Here is a 27,553-nt window from a genome sequence, read left to right on the forward strand (position 1 = left end):
AAAGCAGTGTTTATTTGTTGCTTTTTCTCCAAATGCTCGTAATCTATGTGGTACTTTCTTGTGATCATTTCTAAATATTACAATTATCATTGTTACCACCACAGTCAGTTGTACTTAGTTTTGGCTTTTACTGGGGCTTGCCAGTCAGAGCATCAATAAAACTGATCTCACAAGAAAATGAATGTCATCCTCATTGGGAGTTCCCTGGTCACACATCATATATCCGACTTCAGAAAAAACATTTACCCTTTTCCCAAACTTCTGAAGAAATTGTCCATTTCCTATCTTTATCCCAGTTTTCCCTAACCATTTGACCACCACACACTGATGAAATGACTTCATCCAGAATGCAGGCAATTTTAACTGAGTGTCATCAAGATGAATCTCAAATTGAGCAGTTTATGAATAGTTATAAAGAATCTCAGATATATTTTCATGTATTTATTCAAAGTCAATAGTTAAAGTTTGCAAATATTACAAGAATTTGTACAGTTTTATTAGGTTGTTAGAGTAGTTTCTACAAGTATAAATAATACTGACTAAAATTTATATGCATAAACTCACATTTAACACACCTACAGCAGATACAAATATTCATATACACAGTTGATGAAGTATGCCTTTCACAAGAAAAATATTGAACAATGCTCAAACATGTATATATGGTAGAACTCATTCCAATATTTTCATAAAACAATGAAAAAGTATGCATTTAATAAAGGCTATACTCATAGGCTTAAGTTTAATTGATGAAAAATTACATTCATGACTCCCATTTTTAATAAAAGGTAAGTCTTTAACTATATATTTACAAAAATGTTATTTTTGAAAGATTTTACCCATCTTACATTATCACTGGTATGAAAATAAGCCATTCCATGATTAGACTCTATCACAATAATGAAAGGGTGAAAGCAAATAGGGATTCTGTTCACTATGCTTCACACCACATACACATTCTGGCTGCTGAACTCACCAGACCCAAGGATATGAAAAGGCTCTCTAGCCAGGCTCTCACTGAAATTCAGACCATAATTTCAAGCTAAGCATGAAATGAAGTACCATAAGTGGTTATTTCTTGCTTCTCAAAAGATATTTCTGTCCTAAAAAGTGCAGATAGCTCCATTTATGAGGCAGCAGTTCTCTCACCATCAGCCCCAACTCAAGGAAACCCCCATTGATCATAACATTTACATACAGTATGTGATGCACAGCAAGAGGAAAACTAATGAGGGACATAGATTTGATACCCCTCAATGTGGAAGAGAACTTTGATAAAGTTAGATTCATCAGTTACAAGTATCAGTGAAGACATGAATAATTTCACAAGGAAGAAATAAATAGCATATGACACCTTTCAACACAAATCCATTCACCTGTATCGATTTCATCCATTGATGCAACGATTAAATTTTGTCAAAAATTACTTCCCAGAATTTTGCAAGCTCAGTTTCAGATAACTAACTGCACCATTGCACATGCAGTAGATGATACCATCAAGTACACACAGAGTTCCATGATTCAAGTTAGCCAGATTCAATCAGACAAGTCATCATCTTCATCACAGGCATTATACTGAGGCTGCCTGACCTGCTGTCTTGGAAGTTCTTCTTGCAACTGCAGGACATGTTCCAAAGGCTCTGGCCGACCATCTTCTCCTATTCGAGCAGGCAGCACAATTCCCTCCCTAAGTGAAAACAACAAACACACTACCATATAAGAGCTGTATTTAGTTTAACTGGGATGCAAATGGGAGAAGCAGCACAAACCATATCTTTAAAGGTACTCCGAGTTTGCAGTAATCATATGCCAATTTTAAATGTACATAGTTAAGCCCATACCAAGAGTGGCATAACTTAGGTTGACTTCCCTTTTAATTTTCATGAATCAAGGCTAACCAAGGCATGATCCTTACAATCCCATTGGGAAGTTTCATCGTTCCACAAACATGCATGTTCTTTTGGTAGATGAAAGTAGAGCCCGTGGATATTTTGATTTAAAATACTTAATATTTAGACTTAATTGCATGGCAAAGAATGGGTATTTATGTTTAACATTATGGAGCTTTAGATTCAATGGGCCAGATTCATTAAAATATTTATGAGACCAAATATCCCCAGGACCTGTCCTAATTATGAAAATCTGTGGCTACTCCTAAATTATTTATCTTCTAATATATGTAACCTATTGACAAATCTGACCCCTGGTTGACATGCTGGTGTCATGGCTGTCTGAATAAATTTGTCACATAACAGCAGTGTACTGAAAAATAACTGCAAGCGTAAAATGACAGCAATAACTGCTGAGGCTAAAGGTCTAGAGAATCCCACAAAGATTCAAGCTTAAATTTTGATGAGAGGATTTCACAGCTGGAAATTTGACTTAAGTGTCCATGGATAAGAGCAAAAAATGAGACAATTAGTGAGGCCAGAAAGTGTGCGTTGGATATGCCTATTTTGGCTAAAATGTAGCCAGAATATGAGTATCCGATGCACACTCTCATCTTTCCCTGTTTTCTGCTAACTTGGCTCAATTTGAGTAACATTCTCCCAGTAGTGAGGCCCTTTTTCAACATAACAGTGATTGTTTTCCCGAACGCCTGCGAGTGTGTCAGCTCTGTGTTTATCCCTAGCACAGAATTTATTCCTTTAAACAATCACAGATAGTGTATATATATGTCCATAAATTCAGGTATCCTTAACAGAGTCCCTTGAACCCTGTGAATGATCCCAATTGGGTTTGACTGTTTGGGTCTGTAGTGGAACAATGGCAAGGAAGTAGAATTTCTGATAAATACCGCAAAAGGGTGTCCTGGTTGTGGTTGGTCACTGTCGTCAAATTTCTTTTCCCACAAACCATCACGATAAAAATTTTGTTTTTACTGCAGGACGAGTGGTGCTAACTTATTGCGACTACAGGAGTTTTCATTTTATTTTACTACACCATATACAGTTAACGTGTCTTCGCTGAATGGGTTAGTGAAGTGGTACCATGATGATAACAAGGTTACCATTAAAAAAGAGATTTTAATACTTTCTGCATAATCAAACTTGTAACAAACTTTTCAATTCACCGACTTGTCTTCAGGTATAGGCAAGCACGGCTCCCTGAGTTGGAAGGCACACAATGTATTTAAAGTTTTATTTTGTGGGAGTTCTACAGCCTTAGCACACGTCAGGAACTTTCAGCCTAGCAATTCTTCATTAAATACCAATGCATAATTAAATGAATAGTCCAGTGGGACAAATAATTACAAACCATATGTCCTGAAATGATTATGGGTAGTAAGTGAAATCCAGAAATTAGTAAAGAAAAGAAAAATTGAATGGAACTCTTGCCCTCATATTGACACTACAGGGTGCTGTAGGACAAATTTCTACCGGTTTAAAACATATAGAGAGGTGGCCATTGGTGCCCAAATAAGCTTGAAGTATGTACTGAACAGTCATAACCTTAAAAAGGTCAAAGTGCTGAGAACAAGTGCGGAGTATAACCAAAAAGTGGTGATTATTGAAAGTGTATGCACTGGTCGCTTGGTTGCAGAAATTATTCAGTTCTTTGGGTGTCCAAGATCGATGGTTTCAGTTCTTCAGGTACCCAGAAGCAACAGTATTCCATTCTTTGGGAACCCATGATCAACGGTATAATCTATCGTCACAAAGTATAATGAATCAGGAAAGTCCAACAATGGTTTTGCAACACTGGCAAGGAAAACTCAGTCAAAGGAGCACGTTATCAGGATGCCCTACATCATTCAATGTACTCAAGAGTTTATTTTTGAGGATCCAGGACAATCGATCCAAATATTGTTGTCAGTAGACAGTGTGAGTAAAAAGACTTGCGCGCCAGATCATCGAGGAGGACAAACGCTACAAGTCTTACATCATTAAAATAAGACAGATTCTTCCCGAAGCTACCAGGGCAAAGCAAGTTGAATGCTGCAATCTGACTTTGTGCTCCTTAAAAAACAATGCTGCTGGAAAAATCAGATTTTTTTCTCACAAAAAATGTTTTAAGGTGGATGCTAAAACTAATCACAGGAATGACCACTGGTTTGCCCATGACCTTAAGGATGTCCCCATTTCTCCAGAAAGAAATTTCCAGCGAATATTCACAGACTAGTTATGTCTTTAACAAAGGAGAAAATATCAACGAAGAAGTTTAGTTGCATATTCTGACAAATTTAGTAAGCTGTAGATGGAAACTGTCATCTGGAAGGCCATACGTTTTCCAGCAGGACATGCAAGTCATTTGGTGCAAAATTGGTTGTCGGACAACATCAATATGGTCCTAAGAATTCTGGCCTCCCAACAGCCCAGATTTAAAACTATTATACTACTATTCATGCAGTGGGGTAGAAAGAGTCACCAACAAATCCAGACATCCAAAAGTTGCATCATTGAGAGCCGTTATTGAAATGATATCTTCAGACCAAGACTTGAGGTCATCAATCAAGCAAGTGGGGCATACATTGAATAAAATTGTAGTTTATGATCACACAAACAATTTAGTAAAAAAATTTTGTACACATTTTCATTTTTGTTATTGAAAATGTTGGGAAAAATTGTTTAATTTTTTTTGGATTTTGGCACCACACCTTGTATATTTGGGATGCAAAATAACAAAAAATTTCCAAAACCAACAGTGGCTCCGTGATACATATCATGCCATTACATGGCCTTTAAACAATTTTGCTAGAACTAACCTGCTTTAATCAATCAAGGCCAGGTTGACTATGACATTCATGGACAAAGCAAACATTCTTTTTCACACCCTGTAATTTGCTAAATGCATTTATTTTTTACTCTTATAGGGATTTTATTTAATGAAGGAGTTACAAAAACAGATGAAAATAAGAGAGATGAGTTCACACAAAAATAGCTTTCAATAAATTTTATCATCTCACAAAAGGATCTGCATATACTGTATTTCCAGCTCAAAAGAGGCACTTTTTTACCCCATAGTGAGCTCTGAAAATCAGCCTACATCTTATGGGATGGGATACATTCAACCTAAAAGCAAAAGCTGATTTGCCACACAAATAATTACTATTAAGTGTTTTTTCCCACAAAAGAGATAGATAGTGGTTGCCTTGATTACAAATTTTGATAACATCACCGTGTCGAGTCAGTAGTAAACAAGAGAGTTTTAATATTTTGTTGAAAGAACTAAGTAAAACAATTCCCACATAAATCATAAATGCATGCAATGTAGTGCATTTAGTTTCATCTCATATGTGGTGCTCCTATATGTGCAGGGTGGAGGATCGTTTGGATGTTGCTCCTCTGCTAATATATTCATACATTGTATCTCTCCCGATAAACTCATTTTAAGAGTCTACAGGTATTCAACCTTAAGCAGTATGAGGACGTTGTAAAGGAATAGAAAATGGTTGCTTTTCATAAAAATTTTGATAATATCAAAATAATAATTGAAACTAAGCATCACATAAAAAATAACACCATTTCAGGTGTAACATGGTAGAAATCTTTAATGATGAAAGAAAACACTTTGCTTTTTCATATAGAGTATTTTTATTCATGTAAAGTGAAGTGTCTTCTTTCATCATCACATAAAAAGTAAAAATTATAATAACCTGCATCTTACGCACCAATGCATCTTATATGCCAGGAAATAAGGAACATATTAGAAAATTGTTAATTATCCAAAGACCAGTTCACACAATTCCTGTCCTGGCAATCAAAATGTCTGTTGCTAGTCTAGTTTTAATATTTAATTCATATGTTTTGGCAGTCACATATCCATTTACCTGGTCAGTTTGTCCATCATATTAACAAGTTGCATTGCTTCAAATTCTTTTTGCTCATCAGACATCCCTTCTGTTGGATTTGGTCTAGGAGGTTCAAAGCAACCAGTCACAGGGTTTATACTGAAAAGTACCATTAGAGTTCATCAAAATAAATAACTTTTACAAAAAGAAATAAAAATTTATCTTCAACCATACCACTTGATTATCTATTTATAACCAGATGATTAGATTCAACATAAACAATGCTTTGAAACTTTGGGTTTCATAAAGCTACACCCTAGATTGTGTGAGCACAGAAAATAGGCACTGCCATTGCAAAAATTCCCATCAATCCTTAAAGAGGTTCAATGAAGGTGCATTAAATTGAAATTGCAAATTGAAGTTAATACTTGTTTCTTTGGTCATAATTTCCCGGCTATATATATTCATCCAGATGGAATGGTCATTTCAATAATGCATATATGACTGATGGGAGTGCTCTTCATGAAAGGACAGTAGTTAGCTTTATGCATGATATGACTGAAATGACTGTTAAATAGTCTCTCATAAAGGCTTCTGCAGTACAATGTTGTGGAAGCTCCATGCCTCCTGAAATTTCTTCCACATTTTTGCCATGGATTTCTTTGCCTGTCTTACATTCTCTCCCACTTTCTATCCATGGTAAAGACATATTAAACCAAAACTCAATTGACTAATCAGAGCAAATGAGATTGGGCAGGAGCCGATCGTTCAATCAGGGCCAACCAGATTGGACAGTATATAGATAAAAAACCAAGCCACTCCAGTCACCTGTGTGATGAAACCAGTAGTCTGTGTTAAAAATGTTTTTGTGAATTTAGCAGCATTTACCTTATTCTTCAAGAGAAAAGTTCACAGCGGTAGCTCAATACCATTTAAATTTGTTAATTTTTTCAGAAAAGCACCTAAAACAGGTATCCCTTCAGCTCGCTCTTGGTTAAACCACCAGAGTAAGGTAGGGCAAGGTTTTCTTAAGTTGATATTTTCCTCAACTGTTTTTTCATTATACTGGTGACATTGTCACAATGTCAATTGAATATAAGAAAATTCACTTCTTGTTCAAGAATGTCATGAACGACTTGTACCCCAATTCCTAATTTTTTGCTCAGTATTTTCTTGATTCACCTCTAAATGACTAATGACATCAAGCTCCTTCAAAACGGATTGGACCATCTGCTTTCTTTCCATTGCCATTTCCCACTACCACTTCATAAATATACATTAAACTGCTTTTTTGATTGACAATGCCTCACCCAAATTAAGTCTGCATGAAAGAATGAAGTATGTATTCTGAGATGAAATTTTCACAGTAGCAGTGAGTCATAAAGATAAGGGGAAGTCACTTCAAATATTTTGTAGTCACTTCCAATGCTTTCAGGAGACCATTGCTGGTGAGGAAGGACCATTAATTTTGAGGCCATTTGGTAGTAGTACGGTCAAATGGTAGTACTCCACCCAATGCTCATTGAGGAAGATGAAAATGTCATTTACTTTGTATCTCTTCTCTTCACTAGGCAGCTATCCCATTATGAACAGCCCTTCTCATGTACAGATAAACAACCAATCTCATTGCCCTTCACCCTACCCTAACCACCAATACATAAAAATGACTATCAAATCTCAAATCATCTGCAACACACATAATGTGCTCACCGATAATATGAAATATTTCACTCAGAAAATTGCATAATTTACATGATAATTTCTGAAATGACCAACTTTACACTGAAATTAAGTTGATATTTTTTATGGCTGTGTTCTATATTGTTGATAATCTTCAACCATGGATCAAAATTAAGATTGCTCATTAACTCTATAGTATTGCATTTGAAAATATTATTATTCCAAACTTTGATTAAATTTGGATTTTATGCGTGAAATAAATTCTACATATCTTAGAGTCAAGCAATAACTATAAGACTGGGTAATTAACCATTCAAAGATGGAAACAGATGCCAACACATGGTACTTTTGAAAGAATGCTTCCATATTAACCATCTAATTCTCAGTAAAAAATCTTAAGAACCTCCTGTTGTAAATAACTACAATCTATTTATTCTACCAGCATAAGCATGTGTAAACACTGCTAGCATATCACACTAATACTCACTTATCCCGATATTTCTTGTATTCTTCTGTATCACTGTCTTCACTGTCTGATGAATAATTCCCACTTGTTCCTTTACCCCCAAGCATCAGACCCCTATGAGCCAACAGTCCAGCAGCATTTCCATATCCAAAGTACTTCACCATCCTGCTTACTGTTGCCAAAGTAAGGTTTTAGAATTGAGAGCAAGAAAATAATTACAATATTAAATTCTATCTATTGTAATAAAAAAAATTGAGCTTGAAAAACACTGATTCATCAACAGTGCTTCATGATAAAAACCTACATTTAAAACATTGTCAACAAATCATGTGAGTGTCATCATATACTACACACACTGTGCATACTCTCAGAAAACTTGCACTGCATATGAACATCAGGGAATAAGAACATTAGTTGGTCTGAAAATATTTATCATAATTCATAGCAAGAAATAAATAAAAATGTTCATGAAAAAATTATTTATGTTTATGCCAATTTCCTCATACAGTAAGACATCATTAATTCAGTCTCACTTGCCTAATACAAGATATCAGGCAGTTCAAAGTTATGAACAGTAACTGACCAAAAGCATTGAAATATACATTTTTTTGCATGGACAAATAAAATTACATCTATAGTGAAATTTGGTGCCATTAACTGGCCCTGTAACTTACAAACATATCATTTATTTCAAAATTTTACCGAGACATGGCACAACATTAAGTGCTTATACATATACCTTATGAAGGCATCATATTTCTGAGTTATTTATTTTATTTCATCTATTTCTTTCAAAAAACTCCACTGTTCCAAGAGCACATGACATCTTTTTTCTTGGTCAACAGTCTGCATGGAATGATTTCAGATACAATACAAATAAATGCAGAATTGTAACTCTGAATTGCTAGTCCTATTATAAATTTTTGTTTACACTTCAGGGAATAACCACAACAGTCAACAATCATAATGCAAGATGTCTCCCTATATCAGGATAACGGCATTCATATACAAACTGGTTCTGATCACATATTGTACTGCCCAGGAGCAAGAATTCAATTCTCTCCTTAACCTTTTACTCAGTCACTAGACTAGGAAGATGAAAGAGAAGCTCAGGTCATTAAGTCATAGAGGCCAAGCTCTCTCAGAGCCTGGCTTCAATGTGAGAAGGATGATAGTGGAGGCTAAATTTCATAATTCAAGAGGTAGGGGAAGTAAGGGGAGCATTACCCAAAGAAGTTAAGTAAGCAAATGGTGCTATGTGCCCACTCAGTCAAAGCTGAGACACCAATGGAAATGTTTCCAAAAGTATTTAGGAACAGTAGGTGTCAGCAATGTTTTAATAAGTGTTCTCCTGAAGGTATATAATGTGAATTAAGAGGAGCATTACAGTGACCTTAGTTCACACTTCAACACCTTCACTTATCATGTCTAACAATGAATGATAAAATGAAAGTCCCCTCACCCAAAGTACATAGATTCATGCCCATGGATAGGCATTCACTTATGTGCTTTTTTACTAAATACTTGTAACAGTAGGTGCTTCCTTTGCGTGCGAGCGCAAAGAAACTAAATAAATTACAGACTTTGTATGCCAATTTTTTCAAATACTTTAATGAATAGATAGGACTCCTCTGAGATTTTAATGGTCAAATAGGAAAATGAGATATATTTTTTTCCAATTTGTACATTCAAATCCATAGAGCACTGTGCTACTGATTGGAAGCCCTGAGTTTAATTTCAGCTGACATCTCTAGGTACTCCCAACTACTCCAAAGCAGTATGATTTTTCAGGTACCAGATTTTGCTAGAAAAATGCAGGTAATATAGAAAATGGAACTGGCCTCATCTAATGTGTGAATTTCACACACAATTGGCCTCAGTATGATATTAATTCACCTATCGAACCAACCTTCAGATTGATTACTGTGGGGGTGGGGAAATAGAAAAATAATATTTTATTGTACTAAAATGTCACAAAAACTAAATTTTCAACGTATGGTTAATGTTGATATGACTCGCATGGTAAAAGACATTATGGGAATATGAGTTTGAAATGTATTGAGCAGATACACGATATTAAAGAATAAATATGAATTTATGATAGAATGCTAGATAAGGAATTTAATCTTTGAAAAAGATAGACATTGTTTTTGGATTTTAAGTCTAAATCATCAAGATCAAATAGCTTCTATTTAATTCCATACTTAGATGAAACAATTCTTACCACTCTCCTTGCAAATTATAAACAAAAAGTCGGAGACAAGCTTGTGAACATCTGAGGCTGGAGTGGTCAAAAGGCGACAAAGGTGGTTGCGCACAGTCTCCCCTTCCTCAGGCCGATGCAGCACGTCCGTAAGAGGGGGGAGGATTCTGAGGCGAAGGAATTTCCTGATTGACCTGTGGACCCTCACTGCTTCCACCAAAACAGTCAGGACGGGACATAACTTCTCCTGCTGCATCCTTGGAGCCTAGGAGTGAACATTTCTCAATGTCATAGATATGATTTAGGAGAAAGAAAAAAATATTCCTACTCTTGCAGAAAAGAAATTTTAACAGAAAAACTGCCGAATCTCAACTTATGAGGTTTAGTAGATTGATAGTAATTTTACTACTCTAGGTAACTGCAATGTACAGTGCAATCACAAAACAAATATCCATTGCACTCTGAGCTCAACTTACTTACTGATTGGTGAATCACAGTTTTGAACTGGAGATATAGATAAAAATGCAGTGTTTTCATGATGAATATATAAAAGAATTAAGAGTTTAAAACGTTCAAGTGATTCATACCTGTGCTTCCTTTAGCCTGTCACTAAGAAAGTCATACAAAACTGCAATAGCTTGCATATTCAACCCTTCATACTCCACATCTTTGGGGATATCCCTTGCATCTTTAGGGATAGTTGTCATCAACTCTTCATAACAATTGCTCGGGATGTTGACTAGGAGGTTGACTGTGTGGCTGAAATATAGATATGAGAATGTATTTTGTCAAATAAGGTACTGATGGCAGGTAGAGAACAGTTTTATAGACAGGGGAACTGAAATAACAGATATAAATTATATATTCAGGTGTGATGTGGTGGAACTGTTCCATAATAATAGAGGCAAAGACTAATGCAATTCTCCCCTCAATAATTTAAGCGGAAAATTGTAATAATCTTCATCTCTGTAATTATGAAATAACAGAGTTTACACTAATATATTTTGCTTTTCAGAATTATCAAGGGCAGGAGCCAGAACAGAACCGTTTCTCATTCAATGCAGTTGCCAACAAACTATTGCACTGTTTACAGACGTATCTTCCACCATTTCAAAGTTTAAGCTATTCTTGCTCACAAGCTCCACCCCTTATTTCATTGGCCTAACTCTCCTCCATATTTGATGGGTCCTATCCCTCCTTAACTCAAACAGCTGATGCATCACTTTTTTTCAAGTCAATAAGTATAGATTATTATGGCAAAAAGATTAATGGCAAAGGATCATTCTTTACACGGGCTGTTAAGCTGTCTCCAATCCTTTATCCACAGCCCTTGTGAAGCTTGACCATCACCTTTAAACCAAAATAATTCATCATTTTCTGAATGACGCATTAAAATCACATCAAACTATTCTACTTATTTCAGTATAATCAAAAATTTCATTTACAAGTTTTATACTACCTCGATCAAAAAGTTCCCGGAATAACCACCGTGTGGCGCTCCCATCGTTCCGATTTGAGTTCTGTTTTTTTTGTTAAATTGGTACATCTGTTGTTGATATTCCCTTTAAATCTTAGTGTCATAACTTGACATTTGCAAAAGTTACGTAGCCAAGAGTACATCTATCTCTGTGTGTGTTGGCGATTTTTTACAATTGCAGAAATGGATTTAAATTTGCAACAACGAACTTGTATTAAATTTTGCGTAAAAAACGGATTTAGTGGCGCACGGACGTTGGAAATGTTGGAAAAGTGTTTCGGCAACGATTCTCTAAAAAAAACGGTCGTTTACCAGTGGCACGAGCGGTTCAGAAGTGGTCGTGAGTCAATCGAAGATGATGAACGCAGTGGCAGACCATCGACATCGAAAGTCGGTGAAAAAATTGATAAAGTAAAAGAAATGTTGGTCAATAACCGCAAATTAACCATCAGAGAAATAGCGGAGGACTTGAACATTGCCTATGGATCCGCCCAAGACATTGTGGTTAATGATTTGGGTTTCCGTCGTGTAGCAGCAAAAGACCTCAATTTCATGCAAGAAAGAGACCGTGTTGACGTCGCAAAAGACATGATTTGCGAGGCTGAATCCGATCCCACATTCATCAAAAGGATCATTACTGGAGACGAGACGTGGGTTTATGAGTACGACACGCAATCCAGACATCAGGCAAGTGAATGGCGTTCACCAAATGAGCCGAGACCAAAAAAACCACGTCGTTTTCAGTCAAAAAAGAAGGCAATGCTGACGGTTTTCATGGATTACAACGGTGTAGTGCATCATGAATTTTTGCCAGAAGGCCAGACAGTAAACAAAGAGTATTATTTGGGCGTTATGAGACGTTTGCGTGAAGCAATTCGCCAAAAGAGACCAGAAATGTGGGCAGAAAACTCGTGGATTTTGCACCATGATAACGCACCGTCGCACAGTGCTATCATTATTCGTAATTTTTTGACGAAAAATGCAACAAATACCATCCAACAGCCACCGAATTCACCTGATTTGGCTCCCTATGACTTCTTTCTGTTCAATCGAGTTAAAAAACCATTACGGGGAACGCGTTTTAGCAGCCGAGAGGAAGTAATGGAAAAATCGCAGGAAGCACTGATGGACATACCGAAAACCGAATATAAAAAATGTTTCGAGGATTGGATCAAGCGCTGGCATAAGTGTGTTGCAGTCGATGGGGATTACTTTGAAGGGGACAATATAGATTTAGATGAATAAACTTGTATTTTTAATTTTCTGAATAAATTCCGGGAAATTTTTGATCAAGGTAGTATACATCCAAATATAAAAATTATTTACAAGCTTGTTTCTCTGAAGCCATACAAATACTTGCAGATCTATCAGTAAATAGTTGTTAGACCTTTGAGCTGAGGAATACTACCATAATTTATTTTAATTTCTACTGATTATAGTAGTAGTTATTAGGGGAGGCAATGGACAGCCGAGGAAATTTGCCATTAGGGGTGGATAGGAATGGAGGAAGGGTGGAGAAAAATTCAGTGTCAGAATTAGCAAACTCACATAAAGTGCTCTCCATAGAGCACTACAAGCAGGGATCGTGATACCACTGAAAATACAGCCATCACCAAGATTTGAACCCAGAGGTTCAAACTACTCGAATAGGGTGGGAAGCCAGTACATTAGCCACCACACCAATCCGATCTCCCCTCAATTTCAACTGACTACCATAATTATACTACTATTAGACTTGAGTACATGCTAAGGTCCTATTAAGCTGACTCTTGACACCCTCTTTGCTATGAATGTTTCTTTCCAATCTATCAATAGATCTAGCAAAGATAATGACAAACTGTCTTCAACATATCAGTTTTTTAATTAATAAAAAAAACAATGGAAACGGTGCATATTGCATTTTCTAATTAATATTTTTTAGATATTATCATTTAAATTCTCTTTAGATAAAAAAGTGAATTTTATGCACCATGAGGGCTAGTGAAACACTGGTAAATTTGAAGCACAAGCAATATTGTATACAAAACAAAGTGGTGTGCACTTGTAGAAATTCAATGATGAACGAAGATACTTGAACTTACCAAGAATACTAGCAAGATAATTTGAAACACAAGGTTTACATAAAATTGGGTTTAAATACGTCCATGAGGGTCAATAATTAGTTTATCAACCATACCAATGGAAAGCAAAGACAATTGAGCACCAATTCAAATTTGCTTTCCTATTACAACAGTTTTGTCTAATATCAGAAAAAAAGCAAATTAGGAGTTTCACAGAGATGCCATGGCATATTTGATAAAAAAATTTTGCATTGAAAGAAAGATTAAGTGAACTTATCATTGCATATATACCTACTTGGTATATTATGCTTTCTTTGAAAAGAGGGACACCAAAACAGCTAAAAGAAGATATGCATATGTTCAAACAACATTTATTACAATATTGTAGAATCAGGATGTAGAAAATTACAAGGCAAAACTACGATACAATGTTAACAATTTTCATTACTTGGTTTCAGCTAGGTTGGTCGAGTGGTGGTGGGAAAGAAATGATTTTTAAACCCAAGGTAGTGACTAACTATACAAAGTTTATGGGGCAAGTTTATTTGGCCGATCACTACGCTAGCTGTTTTATTAGAAAGTTTCTAAAATGGTGGTGTATGTTGTTTTTCTGGAGGCTTGAAGTCAATGTTGTGAGTTCTTAAATTTTGTGCAAAGAATGCCACAAAAGAGAAACTGAAAAACCAACATTGCTTGAAAAATTTATTTAGACACTAGTTCATGAGATCCTGGGGGAATTCAGAGGTGGGCCACGGACTCCTAGGAATAGACTATCATCTGAAAAGTGAGATTAGCACTTAAATGGAACGCTACATGTAATCATTCCTCACCCATACATACAACATAAAACATAGTGCTGTTTGCTCAAACAGAGCAGTCAAAGGTGGAAGAAGAGAGACTAATTTATACATGTGAGACATGTGACTGTAATCCAGGTCTTCATGAGGTGAATGTTACAGTAAATATTATGCCATGAAAACTTATGGAAATCAGAATGACTGTATGAATGTAACAAATAATTTTCATAGTAAAAAATTCCAATTAAAAAAGTTAATATGAAGAGAAACGTAGAGTTATTCTGGTGCTGCAACTGGTAAAAATAAGGTATTCAAAAATTATATACAAAGTAGACCATAGTAATCGACAGAATCAAATCCAAGAGTAGCAGGTTAATGTTATCCAGGACTGTAACGGATGCAAAAATATGACCAGCACTGCCAAAACCTTGAAATGGAGCCTAATACTTTAAGACCTTTGCAATAATGTTATTAAAAGTAAAAAATAACTGATCATGGCACTTTTCCACTAGATAAAATTTTTTATTTTACGACTGGGTTTTGATGTATACTTTTAAAAAATTTTATCAAGTGGAAAAGTGCTTCGATCAGTTATTCATTATGTTCGACTTCCACCACATCACGCCTGAAGCTGCTCAATTTGCTATAATAAGTAAATTTGGGGTTTACAGTATTGTATCTCATTACTCCACATACTTTCGAAGCTCGTCCCTCTTGGCAGGAGAAACAGCATCGCAGAGGAACAGGTCATGAAGGACAGTTGTCAGGCGCAGAAAATGTGCCTCCTCCTCCTCGTCCACCCCTACCCTTCTCATCTCCATTGGGCCCCCAACATCCTGCTTACTCTTGCCCACAGTCAAGTTGAACAACACTTTCAGTACTTCACAAGCAAGGTCAACCTGGCTGTCCTAAAGGAGAGTAAATAACAATTTAAAGGTATGACAGTACTTACTCAGGGTTACCACATTCTTGAAGTTACAAAATGCTAGGATAAGTTGAGAAAATTTCAACACCAAATCACCCCAAATGAGAGCATTGGAAAATGCCATCACTAATCCTTCTGTTGGTCAATTTGCTCTTACAGTCATAAAATACATCATTAAAACTTATTATTTGCAATAATATTTAAATTAAGTTGAATGCAGTTGGAGAAAGATCCACATATTGTACTTGTTTTATAATTTTACAGCTTATTTATCTTGGAACTGCTTCGAAATAAAATCGCAGAGAAATAAGAAGAACTACAGAATATAAGAAAGCAGGTGTTAAAAGGAGGGAGGAATTGAAGGCACGGGCATTAAGTAAGGTTGTTAATAAAAGATTATAGAAAACTTTCGCGTGTAGAGTGGTTTAGCACAGTGCAGAAACATGGTTGTTGAAGCAAGATGATATTTGTGGATGGGAGGCTTTTGAAATGAGGGCGCAGAGAAGGTTGAAAAAAGTGAAATGGAAAGGAAAACAATCAAAGAAGTACTAGGCAAATGAAGAAGTACTGGTAGGGGAGGAGAGAGGGTGGTTGCTAGAGATCCAAAGGGGAGAAGAAAGGTGAAAGATGAGCATTGTGACTGGCAATGGGATGTTGAAGACTATGATAGAAGGGACAATGTTAGGTAAACAAGGAAGGGGTAGGAAAAGCATACGAGGCATGCTGGACTGAATGAAGGGAGAAAGTATTAAGGATTGATGAAAAGTCTATTGCCATGTGGGGTGTCTGGTTGTCTTTTAAGGAGTAGCAAATAAATGCATCATTGCTTGGTCTGTGTCCAATCAAAACCCACTGGTAGACTACCAAAAAAGATAAAAAGGTAACCAACCAATTATCATTTCGAAACAATTTTTATGCCCAATTTCATTGATTCATTAAATGTAAATAGAAAAACATGAAGCATTAGCACTGCCAATGTGAATTGATAATATACACAAAATAATGGAAGTAAATTATTGAGGAAAAAATAAGTTGATCAAATCCTCTCTCTTTCTTAGCCTTTTATGGTTTAATTAGGTTGTCATGAAAACTGATTGTTTCCTACCCATTGTCATGCTTAATTTTCAATTCTTAATTATAAACAGATTAGAATCTTTTATTCAGCAACATCAATACCAACCAGGACCAAAATTACCTTCCTAACAGTACCACTTTTATTAGTTTAAATGCATGCATAAAAATAAAAAGCATTTTTTACAACAAATAACATATTAACAATGCCCTCTTGATATTTCTACTTTATCAAAAATGAACAATTTCACTTTCAAGATAACTATTTCATCTTATTTTTCCAGGTTTTTGGTGTAATTCATTAGTAGTAGTAGTATTTAGGGCAGGCGACCGACAGCAAAGGTCATTTGTGCCATTAGGGATGGACAGGAAAGGATGAAGGAACCAGGTATCGGCATTAGCCTAGTCTTAACGAAAGGAGCCAAGGGGTCGGCAGCTTAACGTCCCATCCGATGGATGGTATACTCACTCAAAGTGCCCTCCACAAAGCACCTCAAGTAGGGATCAAGATACCACTGAAAAATATTCACCGCCGCCAGGATTTGAACCCAGGCCCTCTGGGTGGGAAGCCAGTATGATAGCCACCGCACCATCCCGATCCCCTGTAATTCTTTCTAAGAAGAGTGGTACATTTGATTAGTAAAAACATGGAGGGATTCAAATGAAATTATATATGAAGATGGATGCATGGGTACTACCATTGATTCAAACCCCCAATACTAAGTAGTAATTATTAGAGGAGGTGACCAATGCTAAGCTAATTTGTGCCGTCAGGGATAGGAGGGAAACTGGGTAGAGGTCGGGTGTTTAGGGAACGGGAAAGCAATGGGTAGAGACGAAGATGGAATCAGCATCAGCCTACTCTCAACAAAAGATGCCTAAAAGTCCGAAATTTAATGTGGCCTCTGCTTGAAATACTCTCCTCATATCAGCCCAAAAATAGATCAGGATACCACTGAAAAACCCTGCCTGTGACAGAAAATGAACCCAGGTCTTTAAGAGCGAGAGGTCAGCACACTATCCACTGCACCAACCTCCTCCCAAGAGATATCATGAAATGTTGGTGAGAAATTCCTGAAAAGACTATACAACTAATCTGTGACATCATACAACAATTAGAAAGCCAATAGACTTTTTTTAACACCAGATTGTCCTCATACCCAAAAATTAAGGATCTGATAGCATGTTTAGAGTAATTAAAATGTCATGCTTACTGAAAGAGTTGGATGCTGACTACCAATGCTGATTTGATGATGGTGATCATGAATTAACTCCTCACTACTTTCTCTGCTCAAAGTTGAATCATGTAGACCAACTCCCACAGCTTCCTTTATAATTAGATCCAATGTTTCCATTAGATAAGTAAGTCCATGAAGTTCTTCTTTCAATCGAGGCCTGCAAAGTTAAAGAATTTGCACATCCCTTAGTTATAATTTCAAAGGCACACTTGATGAATTTAATTAAGATACAACTGCAGTGGATAATTTGTTTAAAATAATTTACATTTTACATGTGTTCCATTAAAATTTGATTTAAAAATTCATGAATTTTGAGCTAGACTTAAATAGTTGGTACATATGATCCTTGCACAGCAATTATTGAAATCCTAACTCCATAGCAGGAACTCCAAAAATATTTCTAGCACAGCAGTCTGACACAAAATTCCTTCAATCTTTCCACACAAAAGTAAGCTCGGAAAATGCCATGGTCATCAACACATCCCTTAGATAGTTATGTAGATAGAGATCTATATACATGGGATATTATGGTGGAGAGGATAGAGGTCTGGGTGTCTTTAAAGGAGACAAATTGGCAAAATTACATATATCTTCAGGTCTTCATGGAAGAGCTGTCTGCATCACTAGCAGAATGGCTGTAAAGTGTGTATTTGGACTTTTGAATCATTTAAACTGGAAACAAGATCATGAGCAATGTTATATGAAAATAAACCACACAAGTTATTTGAGGGTTGAGCCTTGTTTAGAAAGCTAATAATTCCTTTATTCACAAAGAAAATGTAAGAGGAGAGAAAAACATGTTTCGGTACTTGTCAATTTGTGTCACATATGAGGTCTGTTCAAAAAGTATTGTGACTTTTGTGTTTTTTCAAAAATTATTATTTATTCATGAATATCTATTTTGTCCCCTTCCAAGTAATCCCATTAGATATTAAACATTTGTGCCAATGTTTTTTACAATCCTCAAAGCACTTTAAATAATCATTTTTTGTGATCTTGTTCAGCTCCTCCTTCATTGCAGTTTTTATCTCATCAATCGTAGCTTAGTGTCGTCCTTTCATAGGCCTCTTCAGTTTCAGGAACAAGAAAAAGTTGCGGGGGGCCAGGTCTGGGGAATACGGTGGCTGCGGCATCGTTAGTGTGTTGTTTTTGGCCCAAAATTGGCACACAAGTAATGATGTGTGAACAGAGGCATTGTCATGGTGCAAAAGCCAATTTTTGTTCTTCCACAAAAACGGATGTTTGTGGTGGATTGATTTGCACAAATTGCACACAACTTGCAGGTAATATTCCTTATTTACTGTTCTACCCTGTGGCAAGAACTCATGATGTACCACGCCCCTGCAGTTGAAGAACACTGTAAGCAAGACTTTCACATTCCACCAAACTTGGCGCGCTTTTTTAGGTGTTGGCTGGTGCTGCAGCTTCCATTGGGATGCTTGAGCTTTAGCTTCCATGTCATAACCATAAATTCATGATTTGTCACCAAGTATGACCCTCTGGAACAAATTTGGGTCATCACAAACAGAGTCCAACACCTCATTAACAATGTTAATGCGTTGCTGTTCTAGGTTGAAATTAATTAATTTTGGTACGAATTTCACGGTGACCCGTGTCAAGCCCAATTCATTGGTAATGGCACGAGCCAATCAATATGTTTAGGTCCTCAGTAACTTCTCTAACAGTGCATCGACGATTGGCCAACATTATTTTCTTCACTTCATCAATCTTTTCATCTGTTGTTGATGTGCTCGGGCATCTGGCACGCTCTTTGTCATTCACATCTTCTTGGCCCTCTGACCACATTTTGTACCACCGATAAACATTGCTTCAGTCCAAGGTAGCTTCTCCATATGCCACAGTCAACATTTGGAATGCGCCCGTGCACTTAATTTCAATTTTTAACGCAAAATTTGATACAGATTCTTTGATCCATTTTTTGGAGCAGCCAAAAATCAAAGACAAGCCAAAACACGTCCAAGCTAAACAGCTGTCAACAATTAACTGAACATTCAACATGGCCGAACTTTTTGGCATAAGTGAGAGACATAAGTACCAACATAACGCCACGAAAAAATCAAAAATGAAATATACGTAACGCACAGAAATTCAAAATTTGCAATACTTTTTGGACAGACCTCGCATTACTCGAGGTTATTACCATTAAAATTCCATTTGGAACCCACAATTGATGTTTGTTGGTCACTGGTTTCATCAAGAATAGACTGATTTATGCTGAGAATAAATAATTAGAGAGATGGTCAAATTGCTTGAATATCAACTTATTAAAAAAATATATGAACCATTGGAATGCTGTGCCGACAACCAACATAAGTAAGAGAGGTATTTTCTTGTAAATTGGTGTTTTCCGAATTAGTTCAAAATTCATCCATTTAGGCACATCCTACATTTGTCACAAGTAATAGCAGCAATAAATAATGGTATATTGGGGAAAACTTTATGTTAGGTAATTGGTGAAAGATGACAGAAGGATATAGCTGAGAATCGTGTACGTGATGATAATCACATTTTTAGTACTAATATGGATTTGCATGCTTTGCATCTAGAGTATTTTAATATCATGATTAATTTTTTTTAATTAAAATGTTTTCCACATACTCATGACATAATATTACACATAAAATCAGACATAAATTTCCTTAAATATCCTTCTCTGACACAAGTCATTGAATCTCCACACTGGACTGTGGTGACCCAGAGACCTTATTAAATAAAAAATTTCCACAAACCCAAAACTTCACAAAATGAAAACCTGATCAATCTCTCTATCAGCAGCCCATACTTCTGAATTATTCAGTCCCACAAATATATCCTTACAGACCTGATCCCCTCTGATCAACTACATAACAAATGGTAACCACAAATTGAGTAGCTTCAGGCGTGATGTGGTGAAAGTCAAACAATATGAATAACTGATAGAAGCACTTTTCCACTTGATAAAAATTTTTTTTTAATTTAACAACCAGGTTTTGCTGTATTACATCACCATCAGGTGATGATGATGTAATACATTGAAATCCGGTCATAATGTCAATGAAAAAAAATTTTATCAAGTGGAAAAGTGCTTCAATCAGTTATTCAGAATGTTAACCTATTACCTGCAAATCTATCTGACATCTTGAAAACTACAAAACCTTTATCTAAATCCTTTGCTACCTACAAATTGACAACAACACCTTGCAATCGACCCAGTTGTGAAACATGTCCCATCTTCACCAGCCCCTTCTCCCTTTCACAACTCGCCAATTCTCTTCCATCATGCTCCATTTCCTCAAGCACCACCAGCAATGTAAGTTACCAAATGAACTGCAAACTCTGCCCCCCACCTCTGATGGAAAATACAAGTGCACCACACCTCTCAATACCTACAGAAATAATCACAGTGCCTCCTATAAACCTTCTTCCACAAAAGCCAGTTAACCAATTCCCAAGCAAGCCTCCGTCCACAATATTTCTTTTAATGAATATATTGACACTCAATCATCCCCTCAATCCTGCTCTCAGAAACACCACTACAAATCAAAATCTCTGAGGCAGTATACTATATATTTGGCTCCTTGGAGCATGCTCAGACCCAGGCTTGAACCTTGCTCACTAAGGGGTGCCATCCTATTTCCCCTCCTCCACTTGCCCATGTTTACCTCTCCCTTCCTTCTCTTATACCTCTCCACCTCTCTCTCCCATCGCCAATTTCTCCATGTCAGCATAAATGGTAGTTGTTCCACCAAAACATTCAAAAAACAGTATTGTATCCTTTTTTTGTATTTTTGGCCTTTACAGATATTAATACCCATATTCAATACCTTTGGCTACTTTTCCATATTAATCTATGCTAGTTTTACTGTCAGCCAACTCCATTAAACTTTGCTACAAAGTATTCTTTGTAATTAAAGCTGAGATTATTCATCTGAAATCATTATAAAGCAAGTGTTCAAAGGTTTACAACTGGATGAACAAACATTTGCATCTGGAAAATTAATATTATTCTCTATTTTGCTCAGACTGATTGCAGGTGACTGCAATGATATCAGCACTTTTACAGAATGGATCAGCATAACATGTCTATATTGTGTATAATTCATAGATGACAGCATAGCATGTAAGTCATTTAAGATAAGAATTATTTATTTTATTTATTTATTAAAGGAAAATATTTCCCTCTAACAAATTTCAGTAATACAGGGTAGTTGTAATTACCAACACAAGAAAAAAATAGCAGTACAAAATAAATTAAGAAAGTACAGCAATGTCCATGTACTCTATGTTGCACGTTCATATGTAAGGTTGTTTAAAAATGACATTGAAAAAAGCAAGGTATAATGACACAAACTATCAAACTAAAGAGAATCAATTTGATGAAGAACTTGAGTTTCAAAGTTGAGAATGAAAAAATATATATTTTTGTGAAAAACCGTTGTAATCTCTCATGATTTTAAATAATAAAGCATATAAAAATTTTTTTTGGACAAATAAGGAATATTGAATGCATTAGGTTTCTTTAACACTCTGACATCTGTGCAACATTGTAGTTTTTCCTAGGGTAAGTAAAGGTCAGTGAATTTGGTAATGTAGCAAGCGCCATAAAAACATTGTCAGCGCCAGCAAATTGTCTTTGGGTAACTAGGGGGAATAAACAATAAACCAAGTTCAGTTCTGATAATATCATAACTAATATCAAAAGAAGAGAGGAAAACCTGCAGAACACCATACAGAGAAATCTGTGTTGTACTCGTTCTATTAAGTTGGAATGTACATCATTATAAGGCGACCACATCGGGCAATAATACTCATGTGGGCCTGACAGGAGAGCAAAACAGATTTCTAAAACAACTGTAAGGAAAATTTCAATTGCTGTGAGTATGTCCTTTAAAATTTCAACAGCTGTGAAATAGTAAACCCAAGCATGGTTCTACTCTGTTTGAAGGTTTTTTACTCAATGTGCAATAAAACAGGATAGGCATCCTTCTTTAACTGTACGTCATGATAGTCAATTTTGTAATATTTAGAATTCAGTGAACACCATTTTTCAAGCTTCCTTAAAAAAAACAGTCCAACTCAATACTGTCATATGTAGATTCTATTACATGAAAAAGTAATCTGCATATAGCAGGTGATTCACGGGGTTAATTAATCCAACAATATCATTCATAAATAATAAAAATAATGGACCATCATGTGATCCCTGATGGACAGCAGAGGTGGCTTCAAATGGGTATGAGGTACCATAATTAACTTTCATCACAACTTGTTGGTCAGTTAAATAGCTTTCCATCCAGTTTAGCATTGATCCAAAATTCCCAAATCATGGAATTCAGAATTTAATATCAAAACAAGAATGATATACATTGTCAAAAGCTTTGGCAAAACCCAACAAATCATGTCCACCTGTTTTCTCGTGCCTAGACTGTGAAATGTTGGAGGAGCAGAAGATTACTTAAAGTAGATATACTTGACCTGAACAATATCGCATATCAACAATGATATTAGAGACAGTTAAGGGTAACTTATCTATTATTATACTTTCAAAAACCTGTAAAACTGACTGTAAGGTAATTGGTCTTTGATTCATGATGCTACTCTTGTCACCACTTTTATTAAAGGGTATTATATTACTAGTTTTAGATTTATCTAAAAAACAGCCAATACTGAGAGACTTATTAAATAAAATCTTAGGAGGGTACACTAGTTGGAGACAGCAACCATTTTTTAACAATTATGGAGAAATACTATCAGGATCAGTCTGTTCTATATAGACCTTTTGAGATCACATATAAATTTGTTCAACACTGTTATTATTTACAGCCACTAATTTCAGTTAAAGAACTAATTTGATGGCTATTAACACACCACCACCTCTGGATATATCTTATGTATTCACACTTCCATCACACCTGAAAACATCAAAAACTGTAAACGGGGCCCCGAGCCCTTTTTACCATTAGTCAGCCAAGTTACAGTTAAAATAATGGCAGCATTTGCAGTTGTTCATGCTGATAATCAGATATTACTAAGTTTCTTTCTTAGACCCCTAATATTTTGATAGTACACCATCATAAGCGCACTATGGCCACTTAGTTTTGATGATCAAGGGCACAACTTTTGTTTTTAGCAGTAGTCCGAAAACAGCACTTCAACCTTTACATTGGAGTTTGAACATTAATATAACAATTTGACAATTACATACACCCAATTTTTGGAAGCAATTAACATATTTTATTGTGAGGTTACTTTCACCAGCTTAAGTCCTTTTGAGTTCACCTTTTAACATTCTGAAACGTCTGAGTTATTAAGAACTTGGAACCCCTTATCAGTTTCGATTCATTTTTAGTATGACCTGTGCCTCTAAGGGACTTTTTAACACGACTTGAACAGGGTACACACTACTTACTAACGGTTTGCCTATTCTATACATGGATATAGTTGTTGTTTCAATAATGTTAATCTAGGATAGCAGTTCTTTTACTGTCCTGGTATATTCAATTTGATCCGTGGTTTCTTCAACATTAAAAACAATTGCACAGTATGCTGTTCTTCGCCTCTCTTCCAACTCCTCTAAGAATTTCTCAAAATAATTCGTATTCAATGTGTATTTTTAAAGAGCCCTCAGTCAGTCCTAAATTACAGTAATGTCGACATCTGACGGACCAGCATGCTCTCCTAAAAGAGCTGATAGCACCTAAAATGTTTGATAAGCTTGCATTTCATGGATGCTCGTCCAGCTTTAGTCTCAATATATTCGAAGGCATGATCATGTCAGCTGAGAGTTTACTTTTACTTGCAATGCAAAATCACTTGATCTCATCATCTTCCATAATTTTTTAAATATCTTATCACTTATATTAGAGCATTTTTAAGAAAATGCTTATCACAGTTTGAACAAATCATGTGTTTCTTGTCCATATCTAGCTTTTTGCAGCATTTTGAATACTTCATAAATACCATATGAGATTTAACCACTGGACTATCATTAACATTAACTAATGATAACATAAGTATATGCATACTCAAGATGTTTTGCAAATTACTTTCATTTACAACTGTTTACTCCATAAAAACACTTAAAAATTGGACCTACCGATGATACACTAAAATTTCAAGATGGCGTCTATATAGATCTCCACATATAAATCATTCATTAGATCATGCATCACACATCTTTATCAAACTAGTGGTACCCAATATGTGTTCACACAGTTGTAAGCAGATTTTATATGTAGTCATATAACAGTCATTATCCAGAAAATATGGTGGGTTAAAAAGGTAGAATTCATGATGGTGTTCCAGAATTCTAGAGAGCATTCTACCATTAAAAATAGTTTGCTGTCAAGCAAGGACAGTTAACTGCAAACTTAAAAAGTATGCTTCAATTTTATTCCATAAAGCTTAATGCCTGCAGCACAATGCACAATATTACCAACTGTCAAGAAAATTACATACACAAAGCCACCCAAAAACAGTCAAATTTTGCTAAAGTCAAAAATCCTCTTTAACAAACATGCTTAGTTATCTACAATTTCTGTGATTACTATCACCCTGGTCATGAATAAAATCCCAGCTCATATGGTTCCTTGTACAGTTTAACTGTATTCAATTAATACTTGTTTCATTAAGCTAGCTAAAATTTTAATTAATTACTATTCTACTAATTTGATACTTATAATGTTTCAGAAAATTTTTCTAAACCATTATTGGGGTCAATAAAAAATGAGGCCAGCAGTGGATTTGGGGGTAGAAATTTTGCTGCTTACTTATAAATATAATTTTCAAACTGTAAAATACATTGTCATCTCGTCCTTCACGAGATGACAATGTATTTTAATCGAAGATAATTTAGAAAAGATAATTTAGTTACAGGTGACTTTGTGTAGCAGTGATTACAGTCCTTCAGTACCCTGAAGAGAACTGCCATCTGGCTGTAATAAGCACATCTGTTCAACACCCTTTGTGTTCAATTCTTTTTTTCCTATTTTAATCTTGACTCTCAGTTTTCCCATTCCTTTTCCTTCCAATCTGGGGCTAATTTCCCAGATGGTGACTAAGACTAGTCAATTCTACTATTTGACACCATTGATTGATAACTCAGTTTATTTGCAAGCTTTTGTGTTTCTTTGCATGAGCTCATCCATGGGAAATGTATCAACTTTGCAACTTTGTCACAACTATTTGAGTGTTATTTGTGAGCTTATTCATCCTAAAGCTGGTCACTGGTGAATAGATAAGTGCAAAATACTCATATTTTATATAAATACTTAAGTTCAAAGGAGGCTCCTAGTTTCATTGTTAAATCGACAATTAAAAATGTACGGCAGAGGCACCAAGCATGAGCAAATGGCCAGTATAAAATAAAACTACCTGCGATACATTTCTAGAAGCTTAAGGTCAGTTGAATAGTTCTTTTAAGTTAAACATGACTACGGAGTCTGCCGAGGGAAATAAATCTAATAACAGTTGTTACTCGCCAAAATAAAATGGAATGTGCATTTAGCAGTAATTTATTACATTTTAAATTATATGAATAACCACGGAATATGAAAATAACGTTCACTTAATATTTGGGAAGTAAAATATGATAGACTTTTGCAGAGGAAGGGGGAAAACATGTTCTGAAATATATCCCAGCAAACATTATAATAGGTAGGAAAATAAAAGGGAGATACATACCTAACATCAGCACAAAGGGCTGTAATGAGAAACAGCATCTTCATGTCAAAAAATTTAATGTCATGAGGTAAACCAGGATCTCTGTATGTTCTCAAACGCATTACAACTCCTTCCACGGAATGGTTAGTTGAACATGCTTTTTGGGCAGTCGGGCTATTAAATATCAAATTACAGAGACATTTCTGCGCCTCCAACATAACTGAAAGGTAAAAACGTACACGTAAAGGTACACATTAAGTGCACAATACTGCATGCGGATTTCAGTAAATACCCCATCTACAGAAAACAGTTCATTATACCGCAATCAGAGATGTGCATATAATTGATTATGAGAAGGTAAGAAACTCAAAGAGTCAATTTTATATGATTGTAATTAGATTCCTTTCCCATGCTTGGCTTTCATACCATTATACTCCACAGATGGCTGATTTATTCTCTGGAGAGCCTCCTCTTGAGACATCAACCCTGCATGTTGTAAAAGTATATTCAACCACTCGTCGCACATCAAATCATTCAAATCTGTTTTTTCCCGACTACAATAATAAACATAAATATTCCAATTATTATTCCATTAGAAATATTTCCACTGTTGAACAAACATCACAATGAACAGTAAAATATTCAGAACGACACCAACAAAATGAGCATACCTTAATATTCTAATAGACTCCAAGCAAAGTGCATAATTGGGGGCAGAATTGGAATCAACAAGTATTTTAAAAAGAGCCGACCAAAGCCGACGTCGCAAACTGTTTTCATTTAGAGACGGAAAAGTAAAAACTGGATTATTCTGAAATAGATAATAAATATACATTTAATCATTACGGACGATCTTGGATATCAATAAAAAATTTGCCCAAACAGCAAATATCTAAGCTGAGTCCGATAGTGGCAAACTGAAAGCACGGTTTATACAGACGAAAAATAACAACACCGACGTCAACAAAGTAGAAACACAATTAAATACTAACTTTTTCGACAAATGTCTTCAACACTTTTCCCATTGCAGCGACATCTTTACTCTCCAAACAATCCAATTCACTTTCATCCATTTCTTCACATCAAAATCAAATTATGAAACCCCTGTTGCTTTTGTACTCTGCTCTTTCATCGATCGAATAATTTTGAATTAAGGAACTGACATTCTTGTTTAAAGGAACGGAAGTATAGATGGAACGGAACCAACATTCGACACGTTGGAACAGTTGGATGATCCGTGGACC

The 27,553-nt window shown here is 35.7% G+C and overlaps 1 protein-coding gene across 1 annotated transcript; it reads right to left on the minus strand.

The window, feature by feature from the left end:
- Positions 1 to 444: 444 nt before the first annotated feature.
- ric8a (ric8 guanine nucleotide exchange factor A) lies at positions 445 to 27,448 on the minus strand. The gene is made up of 11 exons (XM_071596769.1): positions 27,302 to 27,448; positions 26,981 to 27,120; positions 26,736 to 26,863; positions 26,331 to 26,529; positions 17,625 to 17,805; positions 15,111 to 15,322; positions 10,668 to 10,839; positions 10,102 to 10,345; positions 7,899 to 8,049; positions 5,771 to 5,890; positions 445 to 1,687 (listed from the first exon to the last, which is right to left on the minus strand). Exons 1-11 carry the CDS (start codon positions 27,380 to 27,382, stop codon positions 1,537 to 1,539), a joined length of 1,779 nt encoding a protein of 592 aa, XP_071452870.1. The 5' UTR covers positions 27,383 to 27,448; the 3' UTR covers positions 445 to 1,536.
- Positions 27,449 to 27,553: the final 105 nt, after the last annotated feature.

Source organism: Hetaerina americana, unplaced genomic scaffold, assembly GCF_022747635.1.
Source record: "Hetaerina americana unplaced genomic scaffold, ioHetAmer1.1.p SCAF_8, whole genome shotgun sequence".
NCBI lineage: Eukaryota > Metazoa > Arthropoda > Insecta > Odonata > Calopterygidae > Hetaerina > Hetaerina americana.

Coding starts and splice junctions, on each gene's coding strand:
- ric8a (XM_071596769.1), bottom strand. CDS start 27,382: ATGGATGAAAGTGAATTGGATTGTTTGGAGAGTAAAGATGTCGCTGCA. Junction 26,530..26,735: donor GCCATCTGTGGAGTATAATG/GTATGAAAGCCA, acceptor TTTACCTTTCAG/TTATGTTGGAGGCGCAGAAA. Junction 1,688..5,770: donor ATGATGGACAAACTGACCAG/GTAAATGGATAT, acceptor GTTTTCACTTAG/GGAGGGAATTGTGCTGCCTG.